Source organism: Salvelinus fontinalis, chromosome 2, assembly GCF_029448725.1.
Source record: "Salvelinus fontinalis isolate EN_2023a chromosome 2, ASM2944872v1, whole genome shotgun sequence".
NCBI classification, from domain to species: domain Eukaryota; kingdom Metazoa; phylum Chordata; class Actinopteri; order Salmoniformes; family Salmonidae; genus Salvelinus; species Salvelinus fontinalis.
Window position 1 is genome coordinate 91,684,853 of NC_074666.1, and position 23,344 is coordinate 91,708,196.

General features: G+C 48.1%; 1 protein-coding gene across 1 annotated transcript in view; it reads left to right on the top strand.

Moving 5' to 3' along the window:
• The window catches only part of LOC129831719 (neuronal-specific septin-3-like), a 74,090-nt gene that overhangs the window by 32,351 nt on the left and 18,395 nt on the right, over positions 1-23,344 (top strand). The window contains exons 4-9 of the mRNA XM_055895113.1: positions 267-348; positions 3,986-4,123; positions 8,075-8,192; positions 14,594-14,689; positions 15,694-15,790; positions 18,595-18,646. Coding sequence (XP_055751088.1) covers positions 267-348; positions 3,986-4,123; positions 8,075-8,192; positions 14,594-14,689; positions 15,694-15,790; positions 18,595-18,646 — 583 coding nt within the window. The remainder of the gene's footprint in view (positions 1-266; positions 349-3,985; positions 4,124-8,074; positions 8,193-14,593; positions 14,690-15,693; positions 15,791-18,594; positions 18,647-23,344) is intronic.

A 23,344-nucleotide genomic window follows, 5' to 3' on the forward strand; every position in this document is an offset into this window, starting at 1 on the left:
TCATCTCTCCTCTCTCTGTGTGTGTGTGTGTGTGTCATCTCTCCTCTGTGTGTGTGTGTGTGTGTGTCATCTCTCCTCTCTCTGTGTGTGTATGTGTGTGTCATCTCTCCTCTCTCTCTGTGTGTGTGTCATCTCTCTCCTCTCTCTGTGTGTGTGTCATCTCTCCTCTATGTGTGTGTGTGTGTCATCTCTCCTCTCTCTGTGTGTGTGTCATCTCTCCTCTCTCTCTGTGTGTGTGTGTCATCTCTCTCTCTGTGTCTCTGCAGTGATAGAGGAGAAGGGAGTGAAGATGAAGCTCACAGTGATTGACACTCCAGGATTCGGAGACCAGATAAACAACGACAACTGGTGAGTGATGGAGGGAGAGAGAGAGATGGAGGGAGGGAGAGAGATGAAGGGAGGGAGAGAGAGAGAGAGAGATGAAGGGAGGGAGGGAGAGAGATGGAGGGAGAGAGATGAAGGGAGGGAGGGAGAGAGATGAAGGGAGAGAGCGAGATGAAGGGAGGTAGGGAGAGAGATGAAGGGAGAGAGATGAAGGGAGGGAGAGAGAGAGAGAGAGAGATGAAGGAAGGGAGGGAGAGAGAGAGATGAAGGGAGGGAGAGAGAGAGAGATGAAGGGGGGAGAGAGATGAAGGGAGGGAGAGAGATGAAGGGAGAGAGATGGAGGGAGGGAGAGAGAGAGATGGAGGGAGAGAGATGGAGGGAGGGAGGGAGAGAGATGGAGGGAGAGAGAGAGATGGAGGGAGGGAGGGAGAGAGATGGAGGGAGAGAGAGATGAGGGAGGGAGATGGAGGGAGAGAGATGGACGGAGAGAGAGATGAGGGAGGGAGAGAGATGGAGGGAGGGAGAGAGAGATGAGGGAGGGAGAGAGATGGAGGGAGAGAGAGAGAGAGATTAAGGGAGGGAGAGAGATGTAGGGAGGGAGATGGAGGGAGGGAGATGGAGGGAGAGAGAGGGAGAGATGAGGGAGAGAGATGGAGGGAGAGAGAGAGATGGAGGGAGAGAGAGATGGAGGGAGAGAGAGAGATGGAGGGGAGAGAGATGGACGGGAGAGAGATGAAGGGAGAGAGATGGAGGGAGGGAGAGAGATGGAGGGAGAGAGATGGATGAAGGGAAAGAGAGAGATGAAGGGAGAGAGATGGAGGGAGGGAGGGGAGAGAGATGGAGGGAGAGAGAGAGATGGAGGGAGGGAGGGAGAGAGATGGAGGGAGAGAGAGATGAGAGATGGAGGGAGAGAGATGGACGGAGAGAGAGATGAGGGAGGGAGAGAGATGGAGGGAGGGAGAGAGAGATGAGGGAGGGAGAGAGATGGAGGGAGAGAGAGAGAGATTAAGGGAGGGAGAGAGATGTAGGGAGGGAGATGGAGGGAGGGAGATGGAGGGAGAGAGAGGGAGAGATGAGGGAGAGAGATGGAGGTAGAGAGAGAGATGGAGGGAGAGAGAGATGGAGGGAGAGAGAGAGATGGAGGGAGAGAGATGGAGGGAGAGAGATGAAGGGAGAGAGATGGAGGGAGGGAGAGAGATGGAGGGAGAGAGATGGATGAAGGGAGAGAGAGAGATGAAGGGAGAGAGATGGAGGGAGAGAGAGAGATGGAGGGAGAGAGAGAGATGGAGGGAGAGAGATGGAGGGAGAGAGATGAAGGGAGAGAGATGGAGGGAGAGAGAGAGATGGAGGGAGAGAGAGAGATGGAGGGAGAGAGAGAGATGGAGGGAGAGAGATGGAGGGAGAGAGATGAAGGGGGAGAGAGATGGGGGAGGGAGAGAGATGGAGGGAGAGAGATGGATGAAGGGAGAGATGAGATGAAGGGAGAGAGATGGAGGGAGGAGGGAGATGATGGAGGGAGAGAGAGTGATGGAGGGAGGGAGGGAGAGTGGAGGGAGAGAGAGATGAGGGAGGGAGATGGAGGTGAGGGAGGGAGAGAGAGGCAGGGTGTGAGAGATTGAGGGAGGGAGAGGATGGAGGGAGGGAGAGGGGATTGAGGGGAGTGGGAGGGGGAGGGAGAGAGATGGTGGAGGAGAGAGAGAGATTAGGGTGGGAGAGGAGATGTAGGGAGGGAGATGGAGGGAGGGAGTGGAGGGAGAGAGAGGAGGTGATGAGGGTGAGAGATGGAGGTAGAGAGAGAGATGGAGGGAGAGAGAGATGGAGGGAGAGAGAGAGATGGAGGGAGAGAGATGAAGGGAGAGAGATGGAGGGAGAGAGAGAGATGGAGGGAGAGAGAGGGATAGAGGGAGAGATGGAGGGAGACAGAAAGAGAGATGGCTTCCAAAACGACCCCAAGGTGAAAAGGGACTTTTGAAATCACCTTTCGGGGAGAACTTTCAGCATTACTGGCCCATCTGTTTTCAGGCTCATTCAATTACTCACATGTTGCTATGCTTCATACTGTGTTAACAGTTATTTAGGACTGTTTCAGTGGGACTTTTATAGGGGATAATTATATAGCTGATCAGTTTATTGATTTCTAGTTCAATTCATGTACTTTTTCCAACATAAATTATCTTTTAACTAAGAGTCTTAAATGTGTTGTGCAGTTGTTGTGTTTACCACTCATCCTCTTTCCTCTCCCTCTCCCCTCCCCATCCCTCCACTCTGCCCTCCCTCCCCCATCTCTCTCCCCTCTCCCCTCCCCATCCCTCCACTCTGCCCTCCCTCCCCCATCTCTCTCCCTCTCCCCTCCCCATCCCTCCACTCTGCCCTCCCTCCCCCATCTCTCTCCCCTCCCATCCCTCCACTCCTCCCTCCCCCATCTCTCTCCCCTCCCCATCCCTCCACTCTGCCCTCCCTCCCCCATCTCTCTCCCCTCCCCATCCCTCCACTCCTCCCTCCCCCATCTCTCTCCCCTCCCCATCCCTCCACTCTGCCTCCCTCCCCCATCTCTCTCCCCTCCCATCCCTCCACTCCTCCCTCCCTCCCCCATCTCTCTCCCTCTCCCCTCTCCCATCCCTCCACTCTGCCCTCCCTCCCCATCTCTCTCCCTCTCCCATCCCTCCACTCCTCCCTCCCCCATCTCTCCTCCCCTCCCCATCCTTCCACTCTGCCCTCCCTCCCCATCTCTCTCCCCTCCCCATCTCTCCACTCCTCCTCCCCTCCCCCATCTCTCTCCCCTCTCCCCTCTCCCATCCCTCCACTCTGCCCTCCCTCCCCCATCTCTCTCCCCTCCCATCCCTCCACTCCTCCTCCCTCCCCCATCTCTCTCCCCTCTCCCCTCCCCATCCCTCCACTCTGCCCTCCCTCCCCCATCTCTCTCCCCTCCCCATCCCTCCACTCTGCCCTCCCTCCCCCATCTCTCTCCCCTCTCCCCTCTCCCATCCCTCCACTCCGCCCTCCCTCCCCCATCTCTCTCCCCTCCCCCATCCCTCTCCCTCCCCATCCCTCCACTCCGCCCTCCCTCCCCCCATCTCTCTCCCTCTCCCCCTCCCCATCCCTCCACTCTGCCCTCCCTCCCCCATCTCTCTCCCCTCTCCCCTCCCCATCCCTCCACTCCGCCCTCCCTCCCTCCCCCATCTCTCTCTCCCTCTCCCCTCCCCATCCCTCCACTCTGCCCTCCCTCCCCCATCTCTCTCCCCTTTCCCATCCCTCCACTCCGCCCTCCCTCCCCCATCTCTCTCCCTCTCCCCTCCCCATCCCTCCACTCTGCCCTCCCTCCCCCATCTCTCTCCCCTCTCCCCTCCCCATCCCTCCACTCCGCCCTCCCTCCCTCCCCCATCTCTCTCTCCCTCTCCCCTCCCCATCCCTCCACTCTGCCCTCCCTCCCCCATCTCTCTCCCCTCTCCCATCCCTCCACTCTGCCCTCCCTCCCCCATCTCTCTCCCTCTCCCCTCTCCCATCCCTCCCCTTCGTACTCCCTCCGCCATCTCTCTCCCTCTCCCCTCTCCCATCCCTCCCCTTCGTACTCCCTCCCCATCCACCTCCCCTCCCTCACTCCTTCTCTCTGCTTCTCTCTCCCGCTCCCATCCCCCCCACCCTCCCCTCCTCTCTCATCTAGTTGGGAGCCTATAGTGAGTTATGTTAATGAGCAGTATGAGAGGTACCTGAAAGAAGAGCTGTACGTCAACAGGAAGCCGAGGATCCCTGACACACGAGTCCACTGCTGTGTCTACTTCCTGCCTGCCACCGGACACTGGTGAGAACCGTCACGTCACTTCCTCTGCCATCACTTCCTATGATTTCTCCAGCAGATCTCTATACTATACCTTACGAATAGCCTGTCTGATCAGATCTCAGCTAACTGCTACTATATCTTATAACTCCCCCTACCCCAGTCCAGTTAGTTCTCCCTACCCCAGTCCAGTTAGTTCTCCCTACCCCAGTCCAGTTAGTTCTCCCTACCCCAGTCCAGTTAGTTCTCCCTACCCCAGTCCAGTTTGTTCTCCCTACCCCAGTCTAGTTAGCTCTCCCTACCCCAGTCCAGTTAGTTCCCCCTACCCCAGTCCAGTTATGTTCTCCCTACCCCAGTCTAGTTAGTTCTCCCTACCCCAGTCCAGTTAGTTCTCCCTACCCCAGTCCAGTTAGTTCTCCCTACCCCAGTCTAGTTAGCTCTCCCTACCCCAGTCTAGTTAGTTCTCCCTACCCCAGTCCAGTTTGTTCTCCCTACCCCAGTCAAGTTAGCTCTCCCTACCCCAGTCCAGTTAGTTCTCCCTACCCCAGTCCAGTTAGTTCTCCCTACCCCAGTCCAGTTAGTTCTCCCTACCCCAGTCCAGTTAGTTCTCCCTACCCCAGTCCAGTTAGTTCTCCCTACCCCAGTCCAGTTAGTTCTCCCTACCCCAGTCCAGTTAGTTCCCCCTACCCCAGTCCAGTTAGTTCTCCCTACCCCAATCCAGTTAGTTCTCCCTACCCCAGTCCAGTTAGTTCCCCCAACCCCAGTCCAGTTAGTTCACCCTACCCCAGTCCAGTTAGTTCTCCCTACCCCAGTCCAGTTAGTTCCCCCTACCCCAGTCCAGTTAGTTCTCCCTACCCCAGTCCAGTTAGTTCTCCCTACCCCAGTCCAGTTAGTTCTCCCTACCCCAGTCCAGTTAGTTCTCCCTACCCCAGTCCAGTTAGTTCTCCCTACCCCAGTCCAGTTAGTTCTCCCTACCCCAGTCCAGTTAGTTTTCCCTACCCCAGTCCAGTTAGTTCTCCCTACCCCAGTCCAGTTAGTTCTCCCTACCCCAGTCCAGTTAGTTCTCCCTACCCCAGTCCAGTTAGCTCTCCCTACCCCAGTCCAGTTAGTTCTCCCTACCCCAGTCTAGTTAGTTCTCCCTACCCCAGTCTAGTTAGTTCTCCCTACCCCAGTCCAGTTAGTTCTCCCTACCCCAGTCCAGTTAGTTCTCCCTACCCCAGTCCAGTTAGTTCTCCCTACCTCAGTCCAGTTAGTTTTCCCTACCCCAGTCCAGTTAGTTCTCCCTACCCCAGTCCAGTTAGTTCTCCCTACCCCAGTCCAGTTAGTTCTCCCTACCCCAGTCCAGTTAGCTCTCCCTACCCCAGTCCAGTTAGTTCTCCCTACCCCAGTCTAGTTAGTTCTCCCTATCCCAGTCCAGTTAGTTCTCCCTACCCCAGTCCAGTTAGTTCTCCCTACCCCAGTCCAGTTAGTTCCCCCTACCCCAGTCCAGTTAGTTCTCCCTACCCCAGTCCAGTTAGTTCTCCCTACCCCAGTCCAGTTAGCTCTCCCTACCCCAGTCCAGTTAGTTCTCCCTACCCCAGTCCAGTTAGTTCTCCCTACCCCAGTCCAGTTAGTTCTCCCTACCCCAGTCCAGTTAACTCAGCCTAACCCAGTCCAGTTAGTTCTCCCTACCCCAGTCCAGTTAGTTCTCCCTACCCCAGTCTAGTTAGTTCTCCCTACCCCAGTCCAGTTAGTTCTCCCTACCCCAGTCCAGTTAACTAAACTACCCCAGTCTAGTTAGTTCTCCCTACCCCAGTCTAGTTAGTTCTCCCTACCCCAGTCCAGTTAGTTCTCCCTACCCCAGTCTAGTTAGTTCTCCCTACCCCAGTCCAGTTGGTTCTCCCTACCCCAGTCCAGTTAGTTCTCCCTACCCCAGTCTAGTTAGTTCTCCCTACCCCAGTCCAGTTAGTTCTCCCTACCCCAGTCCAGTTAACTAAACTACCCCAGTCTAGTTAGTTCTCCCTACCCCAGTCTAGTTAGTTCTCCCTACCCCAGTCCAGTTAGTTCTCCCTACCCCAGTCTAGTTAGTTCTCCCTAACCCAGTCCAGATAGTTCTCCCTACCCCAGTCCAGTTAGTTCTCCCTACCCCAGTCCAGTTAGTTCTCCCTACCCCAGTCCAGTTAGTTCTCCCTACCCCAGTCCAGTTAGTTCCCCCTACCCCATTCCAGTTAGTTCTCCCTACCACAGTCTAGTTAGTTTTCCCTGCCCCAGTCCAGTTAATTCTCCCTACCCCAGTCCAGTTAGTTCTCCCTACCCCAGTTCAGTTAGTTATCCCTACCCCAGTCCAGTTAGGTCTCCCTACCCCAGTCTAGTTAGTTCTCCATACCCCAGTCTAGTTAGTTCTCCCTACCCCAGTCCAGTTAGGTCTCCCTACCCCAGTCTAGTTAGTTCTCCCTACCCCAGTCTAGTTAGTTCTCCCTACCCCAGTTCATTTAGTTCTCCCTACCCCAGTCTAGTTAGTTATCCCTACCCCAGTCCAGTTAGTTCTCCCTACCCCAGTCTAGTTAGTTCTCCCTACCCCAGTCTAGTTAGTTATCCCTACCCCAGTCCAGTTGGGTCTCCCTACCCCAGTCCAGTTAGTTCTCCCTACCCCAGTCAAGTTAGTTCTCCCTACCCCAGTCCAGTTAGGTCTCCCTACCCCAGTCCAGTTAGTTCTCCCTACCCCAGTCTAGTTAGTTCTCCCTATCCCAGTCCAGTTAGTTCTCCCTACCCCAGTCTAGTTAGTTCTCCCTACCCCAGTCTAGTTAGTTCTCCCTACCCCAGTCCAGTTAGTTCTCTCTACCCCAGTCCAGTTAGTTCTCCCTACCCCAGTCCAGTTAGTTCTCCCTACCCCAGTCCAGTTAGTTCTCCCTACCCCAGTCTAGTTAGTTCTCCCTACCCCAGTCTAGTTAGTTCTCCCTACCCCAGTCCAGTTAGTTCTCCCTACCCCAGTCCAGTTAACTACCCCTGCCCCTGACTTTTGACATGTTGACCCCCAGAGTGGTGACCTGAGGTACTGACTGACCTGAGCTGACCCCTTACCTCTAACCTCAGTGACCTCAGAGTAGCGCTACATCCTACTACTCTGTAAACAGCAGAGCTGGGGCTGGGCAAGGCTGAGGCTGAGGCTAGGATGCTGGGGATGGACAAGGCTGGGGCTAGGGTGCTGGGGATGGACAAAGCTGGGGCTAGGGTGCTGGGGATGGGCAAGGCTGGGTCTAGTTTGCTGGGGCTGAGTCTGGGTCTAGGCTGCTGGGGCTGGGCAAGGCTGGGTCTAGGGTGCTGGTGCTGGGCAAGGCTGGGTCTATGGTGCTGGTGCTGGGCAAGGCTGGGTCTATGGTGCTGGAGATGGGCAAGGCTGGGTCTATGGTGCTGGGCAAGGCTGGGTCTATGGTGCTGTGCAAGGCTGGGTCTATGGTGCTGGTGCTGGGCAAGGCTGGGTCTATGGTGCTGGTGCTGGGCAAGGCTGGGGCTAGGGTGCTGGGGATGGGCAAGGCTGGGGCTAGGGTGCTGGGGATGGGCAAGGCTGGGTCTAGGGTGCTGGTGCTGGGAAAGGCTGGGGCTAGGGTGCTGGTGCTGGGCAAGGCTGGGGCTAGGGTGCTGGGGATGGGCAAGGCTGGGGTTAGGGTGCTGGGAATGGGCAAGGCTGGGGCTAGGGTGCTGGTGCTGGGCAAGGCTGGGGCTAGGGTGCTGGTGCTGGGCAAGGCGGGGGCTAGGGTGCTGGTGCTGGGCAAGGCTGGGGCTAGGGTGCTGGTGCTGGGCAAGGCTGGGGCTAGGGTGCTGGTGCTGGGCAAGGCTGGGTCTAGGGTGCTGGGGCTGGGCAATGCGGGGGCTAGGGTGCTGGTGCTGGGCAAGGCTGGGGCTAGGGTGCTGGGAATGGGCAAGGCTGGGGCTAGGGTGCTGGTGCTGGGCAAGGCTGGGGCTAACATTTGTTTGTGTTGTTTCTGTTTCCTGTAGGTTACGTCCCATAGACTTGGAATTCATGAAGAGACTGGGGAAGATAGTCAGCATCGTACCGGTCATCGCTAAGGCAGACACACTCACTATGGAGGAGAGACTAGAGTTCAAACAGAGGGTGAGAGGAATATACTGTCTATACTATACTGACAGACTCAACCTGAGGACAACTACCTCTTAACACCAAGTTAAAACAGATATACATCAACTGACATTAGAGAGGAATGTTGGAGGATCTATCTACACAGGAATGGAATGACAACCACACTGAGAGTATGGAGGAGATAGACATATGTTTATAGATGAGAGAGAAGGAGGGAGAGAATCGAGAGAGGAGAAAGAGATTCTAAGTGTGTAGAGGAGATTTAGTGATGTTTACAGATGCTTCAAAAGATTGAGAGAGAGCGAGAGAGGAGAGAGAAGAGACAGAGAGAGAGAGAAGAGAGAGAGAGAGGGGGGGGGAGAGGGAGAGAGGGAGAGAGGGAGAGAGAGAGAGAGAGAGAGACAGAGAGAGAGAGAGAGAGAGAGAGAGAGAGAGAGAAAGAAAGAGAGAGCGAGAGATGAGAGATAGAAAGAGTGTGTGGAGAAGAAGATAGAGAGATGTTTACAGATGAGCTTCAGAAGATTGAGTGGAGATTTAAAACTGCTCAAGGGCCATGAGCTGGGAGACGTGCAGAGGTCCATGATAGAGAGAGAGAAGGAGGCAGTAAGGAGAGAGAGAGAGAGAGAAGGAGGGAGTGAGGAGAGACAGAGAGAGAGAGAGAGAGAAGGAGGGAGTGAGGAGACAGAGAGAGAGAGAGAGAGAGAGAGAGAGAGAGAGAGAGAGAGAGAGAGAGAGAGAGAAGGAGGGAGTGAGGACACAGATATAGAGAAGATAGAGAGAGCAAGAGCTAGTGATAGCAGATATCTTATATTTTCATAGTTAGGTAGAAAAAGAAAGTAGAGCAGGGAGAGAGAAAGATAACGAGAGAGAGAGGCAGAGAGACAGAGAGGGAGTGGAGACAGAGAGAGAGAGAGAGGCAGAGAGGGGGGGGGGGGGGGAGCTGGTCATGGCAAGTGTCCAAGTCTGGATTTAAACTAATCCGTCTCTTGAAGGAGAGTAGGGATGATAGTCTGGGGGAGAGAGTCTAGAGACTAGGACCATGGAAGATTCATCAGGTTATAATATATCTATCACTCGTACACTATAGTAGGTTTATACCAGGGCTCTCCAACCCTGTTCCTGTTCTAGAGATCTATCTACCCTCCTGTAGGTTTATACCAGGGCTCTCCAACCCTGTTCCTGTTCTAGAGATCTATCTACCCTCCTGTAGGTTTATACCAGGGCTCTCCAACCCTGTTCCTGTTCTAGAGATCTATCTACCCTCCTGTAGGTTTATACCAGGGCTCTCCAACCCTGTTCTTGTTCTAGAGATCTATCTACCCTCCTGTAGGTTTATACCAGGGCTCTCCAACCCTGTTCCTGTTCTAGAAATCTACCTACCCTCCTGTAGGTTTATACCAGGGCTCTCCAACCCTGTTCCTGTTCTAGAGATCTATCTACCCTCCTGTAGGTTTATACCAGGGCTCTCCAACCCTGTTCCTGTTCTAGAGATCTATCTACCCTCCTGTAGGTTTATACCAGGGCTCTCCAACCCTGTTCCTGTTCTAGAGATCTATCTACCCTCCTGTAGGTTTATACCAGGGCTCTCCAACCCTGTTCCTGTTCTAGAGATCTACCAACCCTCCTGTAGGTTTATACCAGGGCTCTCCAACCCTGTTCCTGTTCTAGAGATCTACCTACCCTCCTGTAGGTTTATACCAGGGCTCTCCAACCCTGTTCCTGTTCTAGAGATCTACCTACCCTCATGTAGGTTTATACCAGGGCTCTCCAACCCTGTTCCTGTTCTAGAGATCTATCTACCCTCCTGTAGGTTTATACCAGGGCTCTCCAACCCTGTTCCTGTTCTAGAGATCTATCTACCCTCCTGTAGGTTTATACCAGGGCTCTCCAACCCTGTTCCTGTTCTAGATATCTACCCTCCTGTAGGTTTATACCAGGGCTCTCCAACCCTGTTCCTGTTCTAGAGATCTATCTACCCTCCTGTAGGTTTATACCAGGGCTCTCCAACTCTGTTCCTGTTCTAGATATCTACCTACCCTCCTTTAGGTTTATACCAGGGTTCACCAACCCTGTTCCTGTTCTAGAGATCTATCTACCCTCCTGTAGGTTTATACCAGGGCTCTCCAACCATGTTCCTGTTCTAGAGATCTACCTACCCTCCTGTAGGTTTATACCAGGGCTCTCCAACCCTGTTCCTGTTCTAGAGATCTATCTACCCTCCTGTAGGTTTATACCAGGGCTCTCCAACCCTGTTCCTGTTCTAGAGATCTATCTACCCTCCTGTAGGTTTATACCAGGGCTCTCCAACCCTGTTCCTGTTCTAGATATCTATCTACCCTCCTGTAGGTTTATACCAGGGCTCTCCAACCCTGTTCCTGTTCTAGAGATCTATCTACCCTCATGTAGGTTTATACCAGGGCTCTCCAACCCTGTTCCTGTTCTAGATATCTACCCCCCTGTAGGTTTATACCAGAGCTCTCCAACCCTGTTCCTGTTCTAGATATCTACCCTCCTGTAGGTTTATACCAGGGCTCTCCAACCCCGTTCCTGTTCTAGAGATCTATCTACCCTCCTGTAGGTTTATACCAGGGCTCTCCAACCCTGTTCCTGTTCTAGAGATCTATCTACCCTCCTGTAGGTTTATACCAGGGCTCTCCAACCCTGTTCCTGTTCTAGAGATCTATCTACCCTCCTGTAGGTTTATACCAGGGCTATCCAACCCTGTTCCTGTTCTAGAGATCTATCTACCCTCCTGTAGGTTTATACCAGGGCTCTCCAACCCTGTTCCTGTTCTAGAGATCTATCTACCCTCCTGTAGGTTTATACCAGGGCTCTCCAACCCTGTTCCTGTTCTAGAGATCTATCTACCCTCCTGTAGGTTTATACCAGGGCTCTCCAACCCTGTTCCTGTTCTAGATATCTATCTACCCTCCTGTAGGTTTATACCAGGGCTCTCCAACCCTGTTCCTGTTCTAGAGATCTATCTACCCTCCTGTAGGTTTATACCAGGGCTCTCCAACCCTGTTCCTGTTCTAGAGATCTATCTATCCTCCTGTAGGTTTATACCAGGGTTCTCCAACCCTGTTCCTGTTCTAGATATCTATCTACCCTCCTGTAGGTTTATACCAGGGCTCTCCAACCCTGTTCCTGTTCTAGATATCTACCCTCCTGTAGGTTTATACCAGGGCTCTCCAACCCTGTTCCTGTTCTAGATATCTATCTACCCTCCTGTAGGTTTATACCAGAGCTCTTCAATCCTGTTCCTGTTCTAGATATCTACCCTCCTGTAGGTTTATACCAGGGCTCTCCAACCCTGTTACTGTTCTAGAGATCTACCTACCCTCCTGTAGGTTTATACCAGAGCTATCCAACCCTGTTCCTGTTCTAGATATCTACCTACCCTCCTGTAGGTTTACACCAGGGCTCTCCAACCCTGTTCCTGTTCTAGAGATCTATCTACCCTCCTGTAGGTTTATACCAGGGCTCTCCAACCCTGTTCCTGTTCTAGAGATCTACCTACCCTCCTGTAGGTTTATACCAGGGCTCTCCAACCCTGTTCCTGTTCTAGAGATCTATCTACCCTCCTGTAGGTTTATACCAGTGCTCTCCAACCCTGTTCCTGTTCTAGATATCTACCCTCCTGTAGGTTTATACCAGGGCTCTCCAACCCTGTTCCTGTTCTAGAGATCTATCTACCCTCCTGTAGGTTTATACCAGGGCTCTCCAACCCTGTTCCTGTTCTAGAGATCTATCTACCCTCCTGTAGGTTTATACCAGGGCTCTCCAACCCTGTTCCTGTTCTAGATATCTACCCTCCTGTAGGTTTATACCAGGGCTCTCCAACCCTGTTCCTGTTCTAGAGATCTATCTACCCTCCTGTAGGTTTATACCAGGGCTCTCCAACTCTGTTCCTGTTCTAGATATCTACCTACCCTCCTTTAGGTTTATACCAGGGCTCTCCAACCCTGTTCCTGTTCTAGAGATCTATCTACCCTCCTGTAGGTTTATACCAGGGCTCTCCAACCCTGTTCCTGTTCTAGAGATCTATCTATCCTCCTGTAGGTTTATACCAGGGTTCTCCAACCCTGTTCCTGTTCTAGATATCTATCTACCCTCCTGTAGGTTTATACCAGGGCTCTCCAACCCTGTTCCTGTTCTAGATATCTACCCTCCTGTAGGTTTATACCAGGGCTCTCCAACCCTGTTCCTGTTCTAGATATCTATCTACCCTCCTGTAGGTTTATACCAGAGCTCTCCAACCCTGTTCCTGTTCTAGATATCTACCCTCCTGTAGGTTTATACCAGGGCTCTCCAACTCTGTTCCTGTTCTAGATATCTACCTACCCTCCTTTAGGTTTATACCAGGGCTCTCCAACCCTGTTCCTGTTCTAGAGATCTATCTACCCTCCTGTAGGTTTATACCAGGGCTCTCCAACCCTGTTCCTGTTCTAGAGATCTATCTATCCCCCTGTAGGTTTATACCAGGGTTCTCCAACCCTGTTCTTGTTCTAGATATCTATCTACCCTCCTGTAGGTTTATACCAGGGCTCTCCAACCCTGTTCCTGTTCTAGATATCTACCCTCCTGTAGGTTTATACCAGGGCTCTCCAACCCTGTTCCTGTTCTAGATATCTATCTACCCTCCTGTAGGTTTATACCAGAGCTCTCCAACCCTGTTCCTGTTCTAGATATCTACCCTCCTGTAGGTTTATACCAGGGCTCTCCAACCCTGTTCCTGTTCTAGAGATCTACCTACCCTCCTGTAGGTTTATACCAGAGCTATCCAACCCTGTTCCTGTTCTAGATATCTACCTACCCTCCTGTAGGTTTACACCAGGGCTCTCCAACCCTGTTCCTGTTCTAGAGATCTATCTACCCTCCTGTAGGTTTATACCAGGGCTCTCCAACCCTGTTCCTGTTCTAGAGATCTACCTACCCTCCTGTAGGTTTATACCAGAGCTATCCAACCCTGTTCCTGTTCTAGATATCTACCTACCCTCCTGTAGGTTTACACCAGGGCTCTCCAACCCTGTTCCTGTTCTAGAGATCTATCTACCCTCCTGTAGGTTTATACCAGGGCTCTCCAACCCTGTTCCTGTTCTAGAGATCTACCTACCCTCCTGTAGGTTTATACCAGGGCTCTCCAACCCTGTTCCTGTTCTAGAGATCTATCTACCCTCCTGTAGGTTTATACCAGGGCTCTCCAACCCTGTTCCTGTTCTAGATATCTACCCTCCTGTAGGTTTATACCAGGGCTCTCCAACCCTGTTCCTGTTCTAGAGATCTATCTACCCTCCTGTAGGTTTATACCAGGGCTCTCCAACCCTGTTCCTGTTCTAGAGATCTATCTACCCTCCTGTAGGTTTATACCAGGGCTCTCCAACCCTGTTCCTGTTCTAGATATCTACCCTCCTGTAGGTTTATACCAGGGCTCTCCAACCCTGTTCCTGTTCTAGAGATCTATCTACCCTCCTGTAGGTTTATACCAGGGCTCTCCAACTCTGTTCCTGTTCTAGATATCTACCAACCCTCCTTTAGGTTTATACCAGGGCTCTCCAACCCTGTTCCTGTTCTAGAGATCTACCAACCCTCCTGTAGGTTTATACCAGGGCTCTTCAACCCTGTTCCTGTTCTAGAGATCTACCTACCCTCCTGTAGGTTTATACCAGGGCTCTCCAACCCTGTTCCTGTTCTAGAGATCTACCTACCCTCCTGTAGGTTTATACCAGGGCTCTATGACCCTGTTCATGTTCTAGAGATCTATCTACCCTCCTGTAGGTTTATACCAGGGCTCTCCAACCCTGTTCCTGTTCTAGAGATCTATCTACCCTCCTGATTCTGATTCACATTGAGTGGGCAATATCTGTTCTATTTTTAATTCTAACATTTAGCTCCAGGAACAGGGTTGGAGTTAAAAGCCTACAGGAGGGTATCTCTCCAGGAACAGGGTCATAGAGCCCTGTGTAAACCTACAGGAGGGTATCTCTCTAGGAACAGGGTTATAGAGCCCTGTGTATACCTACAGGAGGGTATCTCTCTAGGAAAAGGGTCATAGAGCCCTGTGTAAACCTACAGGAGGGTAGTTCTCCAGGAACAGGGTCATAGAGCCCTGTGTAAACCTACAGGAGGGTATCTCTCTAGGAACATGGTCATAGAGCCCTGTGTAAACCTACAGGAGGGTATCTCTCTAGGAACAGGGTCATAGAGCCCTGTGTAAACCTACAGGAGGGTATCTCTCTAGGAACAGGGTCATAGAGCCCTGTGTAAACCTACAGGGTATCTCTCTAGGAACAGGGTCATGTGTAAACATAACTGACACTCATACACAATAGTAGCATGTAAACATCTGTATCATCATGTTGACCTCATGACCTCTGAATGACCCCTGTAACCCCTACCATCTGACCCCTGTGTAGATAAGACAGGACCTGAAGGCCAATGGGATCCGAGTATACCCTCAGACTGAGAACGACGAAGATCCAGAGGACAGGATCCTCAACGACAAGATCAGGGTGAGACACACACACAGACACACACAAGCATTCGTGCAGGCATTCACACGCAAACACACAAACATACAACCATGTGCGCACGTATTCACACACACGCACGCACGCACGCACGCACGCACGCACGCACGCACGCACGCACGCACACACACACACACACACACACACACACACACACACACACACACACACACACACACACACACACACACACACACACACACACACACACACACACACACTGTAAGTAGTTTGGTATCTATAGTCAAAGGAACTCACTGGCCAAAGCACATAAGAGTATAGATCTGGAACCAGGGTTTGGTGTCAACTCTCCTGCCTTTCCCCTGTCTGGTCCTCTCCTGGTACTCCTCTCTTACCTTTCCCCTGGCTGGTCCTCTCCTGGTACTCCTCTCTTACCTTTCCTCTGTCTGGTCCTCTCCTGGTACTCCTCTCTTACCTTTCCCCTGGCTGGTCCTCTCCTGGTACTCCTCTCTTACCTTTCCTCTGTCTGGTCCTCTCCTGGTACTCCTCTCTTACCTTTCCCCTGTCTGGTCCTCTCCTGGTACTCCTCTCTTACCTTTCCCCTGTCTGGTCCTCTCCTGGTACTCCTCTCTTACCTTTCCCCTGTCTGGTCCTCTCCTGGTACTCCTCTCTTACCTTCACCCTGTCTGGTTCTCTCCTGGTACTCCTCTCTTACCTTTCCCCTGTCTGGTCATCTCCTGGTACTCCTCTCTTACCTTTCCCCTGTCTGGTCCTCTCCTGGTACTCCTCTCTTACCTTTCCCCTGTCTGGTCCTCTCCTGGTACTCCTCTCTTACCTTCACTCTGTCTGGTCCTCTCCTGGTACTCCTCTCTTACCTTTCCTCTGTCTGGTCCTCTCCTGGTACTCCTCTCTTACCTTTCCCCTTTCTGGTCCTCTCCTGGTACTCCTCTCTTACCTTTCCCCTGTCTGGTCCTCTCCTGGTACTCCTCTCTTACCTTCACCCTCTCCTGGTATTCTGTGTGCAGGAAAACATTCCGTTTGCGGTGGTGGGGACAGACAAGGAACACCAGGTAAACGGGAACAAGGTCCTGGGCAGGAAAACCAAATGGGGCATCATAGAGGGTGAGTGTGTTTACATTATCAATACATTATCATAGAGGGTGAGTCTGTTTACATTATCAATACATTATCATAGAGGGTGAGTGTGTTTACATTATAAATACATTATCATAGAGGGTGAGTGTGTTTACATTATCATAGAGGGTGGGTGTGTTTACATTATAAATACATTACCATAGATGGAGAGTGTGTTTACATTATCAATACATTATCATAGAGGGAGAGTGTGTTTACATTATCAATACATTATCATAGAGGGAGAGTGTGTTTACATGATCAATACATTATCATAGAGGGTGAGTGTGTTTACATTATCAATACATTATCATAGAGGGTGAGTGTGTTTACATTATCAATACATTATCATAGAGGGAGAGTGTGTTTACATTATACATACATTACTATAGATGGAGAGTGTGTTTACATTATCAATACATTATCATAGAGGGTGAGTGTGTTTACATTATCAATACATTATCATAGAGGGTGAGTGTGTTTACATTATCAATACATTATCATAGAGGGTGAGTGTGTTTACATTATCAATACATTATCATAGAGGGAGAGTGTGTTTACATTATAAATACATTACCATAGAGGGTGAGTGTGTTTACATTGTAAATACATTACCATAGAGGGAGAGTGTGGTTACATTATAAATACATTATCATAGAGGGTGAGTGTGTTTACATTATAAATACATTATCATAGAGGGAGAGTGTGTTTACATTATAAATACATTATCATAGAGGGAGAGTGTGTTTACATGATCAATACATTATCATAGAGGGTGAGTGTGTTTACATTATAAATACATTATCATAGAGGGAGAGTGTGTTTGCATTATAAATACATTATCATAGAGGGAGAGTGTGTTTACATGATCAATACATTATCATAGAGGGTGAGTGTGTTTACATTATAAATACATTATCATAGAGGGAGAGTGTGTTTACATTATAAATACATTACCATAGAGGGTGCGTGTGTTTACATTATCAATACATTATCATAGAGGGAGAGTGTGTTTACATGATCAATACATTATCATAGCGGGTGAGTGTGTTTACATTATAAATACATTACCATAGAGGGAGAGTGTGTTTGCATTATCAATACATTACCATAGAGGGAGAGTGTGTCACATGATCAATACGTTATCATAGAGGGAGGTGTGTTTACATTATTGATACATTAAAGAGAGAGAGCGTGTTTACATGATCAATACATTATCATAGAGGGAGAGTGTGTTTACATGATCAATACATTATCATAGAGGGAGAGTGTGTTTACATGATCAATACATTATCATAGAGGGAGAGTGTGTTTACTTGATCAATACATTATCATAGAGGGAGAGTGTGTTCACATGATCAATACATTATCATAGAGGGAAGTGTCTTTACATTATCAATACATTATCATAGAGGGAGAGTGTGTTTACAGTATAAATACATTATCATAGAGGGAGAGTGTGTTCACTTGATCAATACATTAAAGAGAGAGTGTGTTTACATTATTAATATATTATAGAGGGAGAGTGTGTTTACATTATTATAGAGTATGTGTTTCATGTTTTGAGTTTATTTGCCATATTTTATACATACATCAACCTAAATCATAGAGTGGAAATTGATTGGGATTATTTTATTTAGTTTTGTTTCTGAACACCTAATAATATGCATAATGAGTAGTAATAAAAAGAATATGAATATGATGCTGGTATATGCAGCACTGTTGTACATAAAATAAACCACATATAGGGATCCTGAGTGGGGCAGCGGTCTAACGCACTGCCCCGCAGTGCTAGAGGTGTCACTACAGACCCTGGTTTGATCCTGGGCTGTATCACAACCGGCCGTGATCGGGAGTCCCATAGGGCGGCGCACAATTGGCCCAGCGTCGTCCGAGTTAGGAGAGGGTTTGGCCGGTGTAGGCCGTCATTATTAAATAAGAATTTGTTCTTAACTGACAGGCCTAGTTAAATATAGGTTAAATATTCCCTAAATATCCCTATGCAGTTTCATTCTGGAGTCACGTGCTCAACTGCCCTCTAGTGGTAGTAGTGAGGAAGTTGCAGAGCAGGAGGCAGACATGTATTACGAGAGAGAGACTTGAAAAGTCTTTATTCTGTGTAATGTTTACTGTTTACTGTACATTTTTCTTGTTTATTTCCCTTTTGTTTATTATTTATTTCACTTGCTATGGCAATGTAAACATATGTTTCCCATGACAATAAATCCCTTAAATTCACATTGAAATGAGAGAGAGACAAAGGGTTGGTGTTCCATGGAAGTGATGTAATGACTGGTTTTAAGGGTTGGTGTTCTATGGATGTGATGTAATGACTGGTTTTAAGGGTTGGTGTTCCATGGATGTGATGTAATGACTGGTTTTAAGGGTTGGTGTTCCATGGATGTGATGTAATGACTGGTTTTAAGGGTTGGTGTTCCATGGAAGTGATGTAATGACTGGTTTTAAGGGTTGGTGTTCCATGGATGTGATGTAATGACTGGTTTTAAGGGTTGGTGTTCCATGGATGTGATGTAATGACTGGTTTTAAGGGTTGGTGTTCCATGGAAGTGATGTAATGACTGGTTTTAAGGGTTGGTGTTCTATGGAAGTGATGTAATGACTGGTTTTAAGGGTTGGTGTTCCATGGATGTGATGTAATGACTTGTTTTAAGGGTTGGTGTTCTATGGAGGTGATGTAATGACTGGTTTTAAGGGTTGGTGTTCCATGGATGTGATGTAATGACTGGTTTTAACCTGTTTTAGTCAATCTGTTCTATTCTGTCTGTCCATAGTTGAAAACGTGGCGCATTGTGAGTTTACCAACTTGAGAGATCTGCTGATTAGGTGAGTTCCAGTTACATGTACAATCACTCACCCACACATGTACACACACATGCTGCCTGGGGTGGTTTAGAGGTCCAAGCCTCTGCCTCTGGAGCACAGGTACGATGTACCGCTGACAGCATGGGTTGGAATCCAGCCTTCCATCACTCTCCTACCTTTCACCTCTTCCATCACTCTCCTACCGTTCACCTCTTCCATCACTCTCCTACCGTTCACCTCTTCCATCACTCTCCTACCTTTCACCTCTTCCATCACTCTCCTACCTTTCACCTCTTCCATCACTCTCCTACCTTTCACCTCTTCCATCACTCTCCTACCGTTCACCTCTTCCATCACTCTCCTACCTTTCACCTCTTCCATCACTCTCCTACCGTTCACCTCTTCCATCACTCTCCTACCGTTCACCTCTTCCATCACTCTCCTACCTTTCACCGCTTCCATCACTCTCCTACCTTTCACCTCTTCCATCACTCTCCTACCTTTCACCTCTTCCATCACTCTCCTACCTTTCACCTCTTCCATCACTCTCCTACCTTTCACCTCTTCCATCACTCTCCTACCTTTCACCTCTTCCATCACTCTCCTGCCTTTCACCGCTTCCATCACTCTCCTACCTTTCACCTCTTCCATCACTCTCCTACCTTTCACCTCTTCCATCACTCTCCTACCTTTCACCTCTTCCATCACTCTGCTACCTTTCACCTCTTCCATCACTCTCCTACCTTTCACCTCTTCCATCACTCTCCTACCTTTCACCTCTTCCAATTCACACACTTATCAAGAGAACATCCCTGGTCATCCCTACTGCCTCTGATCTGGCAGACTCACTAAACACACATGCTTTGTTTGTAAATGATGTCTGAGTGTTTGGAGTGTCCCTGCTTTCCATAAGTAAATAATAACAAGAAAATGGTGCCATCTGGTTTTCTAAATATAAAGAATTTGAAATTATTTATACTTTTATTTTGATACTTAAGTATATTTTAAACCAAATACTTTTAGACTTTTACTCAAGTATAATTTTACTGAGTGACTTTTACTTTTACTTGAGTCATTTTCTATGAAGGTATCTTTACTTTTACTCCAGAATGACAGTTGGGTAGTTTTTCCACCACTGGTTCCTAGTACACTTCCACACTGTAGTTACGCTGTACCTGTCCTGATGACGCATGGCAACAACCACGCTGTTAACTACAGCCATAATAGAATATGATGATAATAGAATATCAGCTGTCTATCCTTCATCATCCATCATATCAGCTGTCTATCCTTCATCATCCATCATATCAGCTGTCTATCCTTCATCATATCAGCTGTCTATCCTTCATCATCCATCATATCAGCTGTCTATCCTTCATCATCCATCATATCAGCTGTCTATCCTTCATCATCCATCATATCAGCTGTCTATCCTTCATCATCCATCATATCAGCTGTCTATCCTTCATCATCCATCATATCAGCTGTCTATCCTTCATCATATCAGCTGTCTATCCTTCATCATATCAGCTGTCTATCCTTCATCATCCATCATATCAGCTGTCTATCCTTCATCATCCATCATATCAGCTGTCTATCCTTCATCATATCAGCAGTATATCCTTCATCATCCATCATATCAGCTGTCTATCCTTCATCATCCATTATATCAGCTGTCTATCCTTCATCATATCAGCTGTCTATCCTTCATCATCCATTATATCAGCTGTCTATCCTACATCATCCATCATATCAGCTGTCTGTCCTTCATCATCCGTCATATCAGCTGTCTATCCTTCATCATCCATTATATCAGCTGTCTATCCTTCATCATATCAGCTGTATATCCTTCATCATCCATCATATCAGCTGTCTATCCTTCATCATCCATTATATCAGCTGTCTATCCTTCATCATATCAGCTGTCTATCCTTCATCATCCATCATATCAGCTGTCTATCCTTCATCATCCATCCTATCAGCTGTCTATCCTTCATCATCCATTATATCAGCTGTCTATCCTTCATCATATCAGCTGTCTATCCTTCATCATCCATCATATCAGCTGTCTATCCTTCATCATCCATCCTATCAGCTGTCTATCCTTCATCATCCATCATATCAGCTGTCTATCCTACATCATCCATCATATCAGCTGTCTATCCTTCATCATCCATCATATCAGCTGTCTATCCTTCATCATCCATCATATCAGCTGTCTGTCCTTCATCATCCATCATATCAGCTGTCTATCCTTCATCATCCATCATATCAGCTGTCTATCCTTCATCATCCATCATATCAGCTGTCTATCCTTCATCATCCATCATATCAGCTGTCTATCCTTCATCATCCATTATATCAGCTGTCTATCCTTCATCATCCATTATATCAGCTGTCTATCCTTCATCATCGATTATATCAGCTGTCTGTCCTTCATCATCCATCATATCAGCTGTCTATCCTTCATCATCCATCATATCAGCTGTCTATCCTTCATCATATCAGCTGTCTATCCTTCATCATATCAGCTGTCTATCCTTCATCATCCATCATATCAGCTGTCTATCCTTCATCATCCATTATATCAGCTGTCTATCCTTCATCATCCATTATATCAGCTGTCTATCCTTCATCATCCATTATATCAGCTGTCTATCCTTCATCATCCGTCATATCAGCTGTCTATCCTTCATCATATCAGCTGTCTATCCTTCATCATCCATCATATCAGCTGTCTATCCTTCATCATCCATCATATCAGCTGTCTATCCTTCATCATCCATCATATCAGCTGTCTATCCTTCATCATATCAGCTGTCTATCCTTCATCATCCATCATATCAGCTGTCTATCCTTCATCATCCATCATATCAGCTGTCTATCCTTCATCATCCATTATATCAGCTGTCTATCCTTCATCATATCAGCTGTCTATCCTTCATCATCCATTATATCAGCTGTCTATCCTACATCATCCATCATATCAGCTGTCTGTCCTTCATCATCCGTCATATCAGCTGTCTATCCTTCATCATCCATTATATCAGCTGTCTATCCTTCATCATATCAGCTGTATATCCTTCATCATCCATCATATCAGCTGTCTATCCTTCATCATCCATTATATCAGCTGTCTATCCTTCATCATATCAGCTGTCTATCCTTCATCATCCATCATATCAGCTGTCTATCCTTCATCATCCATCATATCAGCTGTCTATCCTTCATCATCCATCATATCAGCTGTCTATCCTTCATCATCCATCATATCAGCTGTCTGTCCTTCATCATCCATCATATCAGCTGTCTATCCTTCATCATCCATCATATCAGCTGTCTATCCTTCATCATCCATCATATCAGCTGTCTATCCTTCATCATCCATCATATCAGCTGTCTATCCTTCATCATCCATTATATCAGCTGTCTATCCTTCATCATCCATTATATCAGCTGTCTATCCTTCATCATCGATTATATCAGCTGTCTGTCCTTCATCATCCATCATATCAGCTGTCTATCCTTCATCATCCATCATATCAGCTGTCTATCCTTCATCATATCAGCTGTCTATCCTTCATCATCCATCATATCAGCTGTCTATCCTTCATCATATCAGCTGTCTATCCTTCATCATCCATCATATCAGCTGTCTATCCTTCATCATCCATTATATCAGCTGTCTATCCTTCATCATCCATTATATCAGCTGTCTATCCTTCATCATCCATTATATCAGCTGTCTATCCTTCATCATCCATTATATCAGCTGTCTGTCCTTCATCATCCATCATATCAGCTGTCTATCCTTCATCATCCATCATATCAGCTGTCTATCCTTCATCATATCAGCTGTCTATCCTTCATCATCCATTATATCAGCTGTCTATCCTACATCATCCATCATATCAGCTGTCTGTCCTTCATCATCCATCATATCAGCTGTCTATCCTTCATCATCAATTATATCAGCTGTCTATCCTTCATCATATCAGCTGTCTATCCTTCATCATCCATCATATCAGCTGTCTATCCTTCATCATCCATTATATCAGCTGTCTATCCTTCATCATATCAGCTGTCTATCCTTCATCATCCATCATATCAGCTGTCTATCCTTCATCATCCATCATATCAGCTGTCTATCCTTCATCATCCATCATATCAGCTGTCTATCCTTCATCATCCATCATATCAGCTGTCTATCCTTCATCATCCATCATATCACCTGTATATCCTTCATCATATCAGCTGTCTATCCTTCATCATCCATTATATCAGCTGTCTATCCTTCATCATCCATCATATCAGCTGTCTATCCTTCATCATCCATCATATCAGCTGTCTATCCTTCATCATCCATCATATCAGCTGTCTATCAGTCATCATCCATCATATCAGCTGTCTGTCCTACATCATCCATCATATCAGCTGTCTATCCTTCATCATATCAGCTGTCTATCCTTCATCATCCATCATATCAGCTGTCTATCAGTCATCATCCATCATATCAGCTGTCTATCCTTCATCATCCATCATATCAGCTGTCTGTCCTTCATCATCCATCATATCAGCTGTCTATCCTTCATCATCCATCATATCAGCTATCTATCCTTCATCATCCATCATATCAGCTGTCTATCTTTCATCATCCATCATATCAGCTGTCTATCCTTCATCATCCATCATATCAGCTGTCTGTCCTTCATCATATCA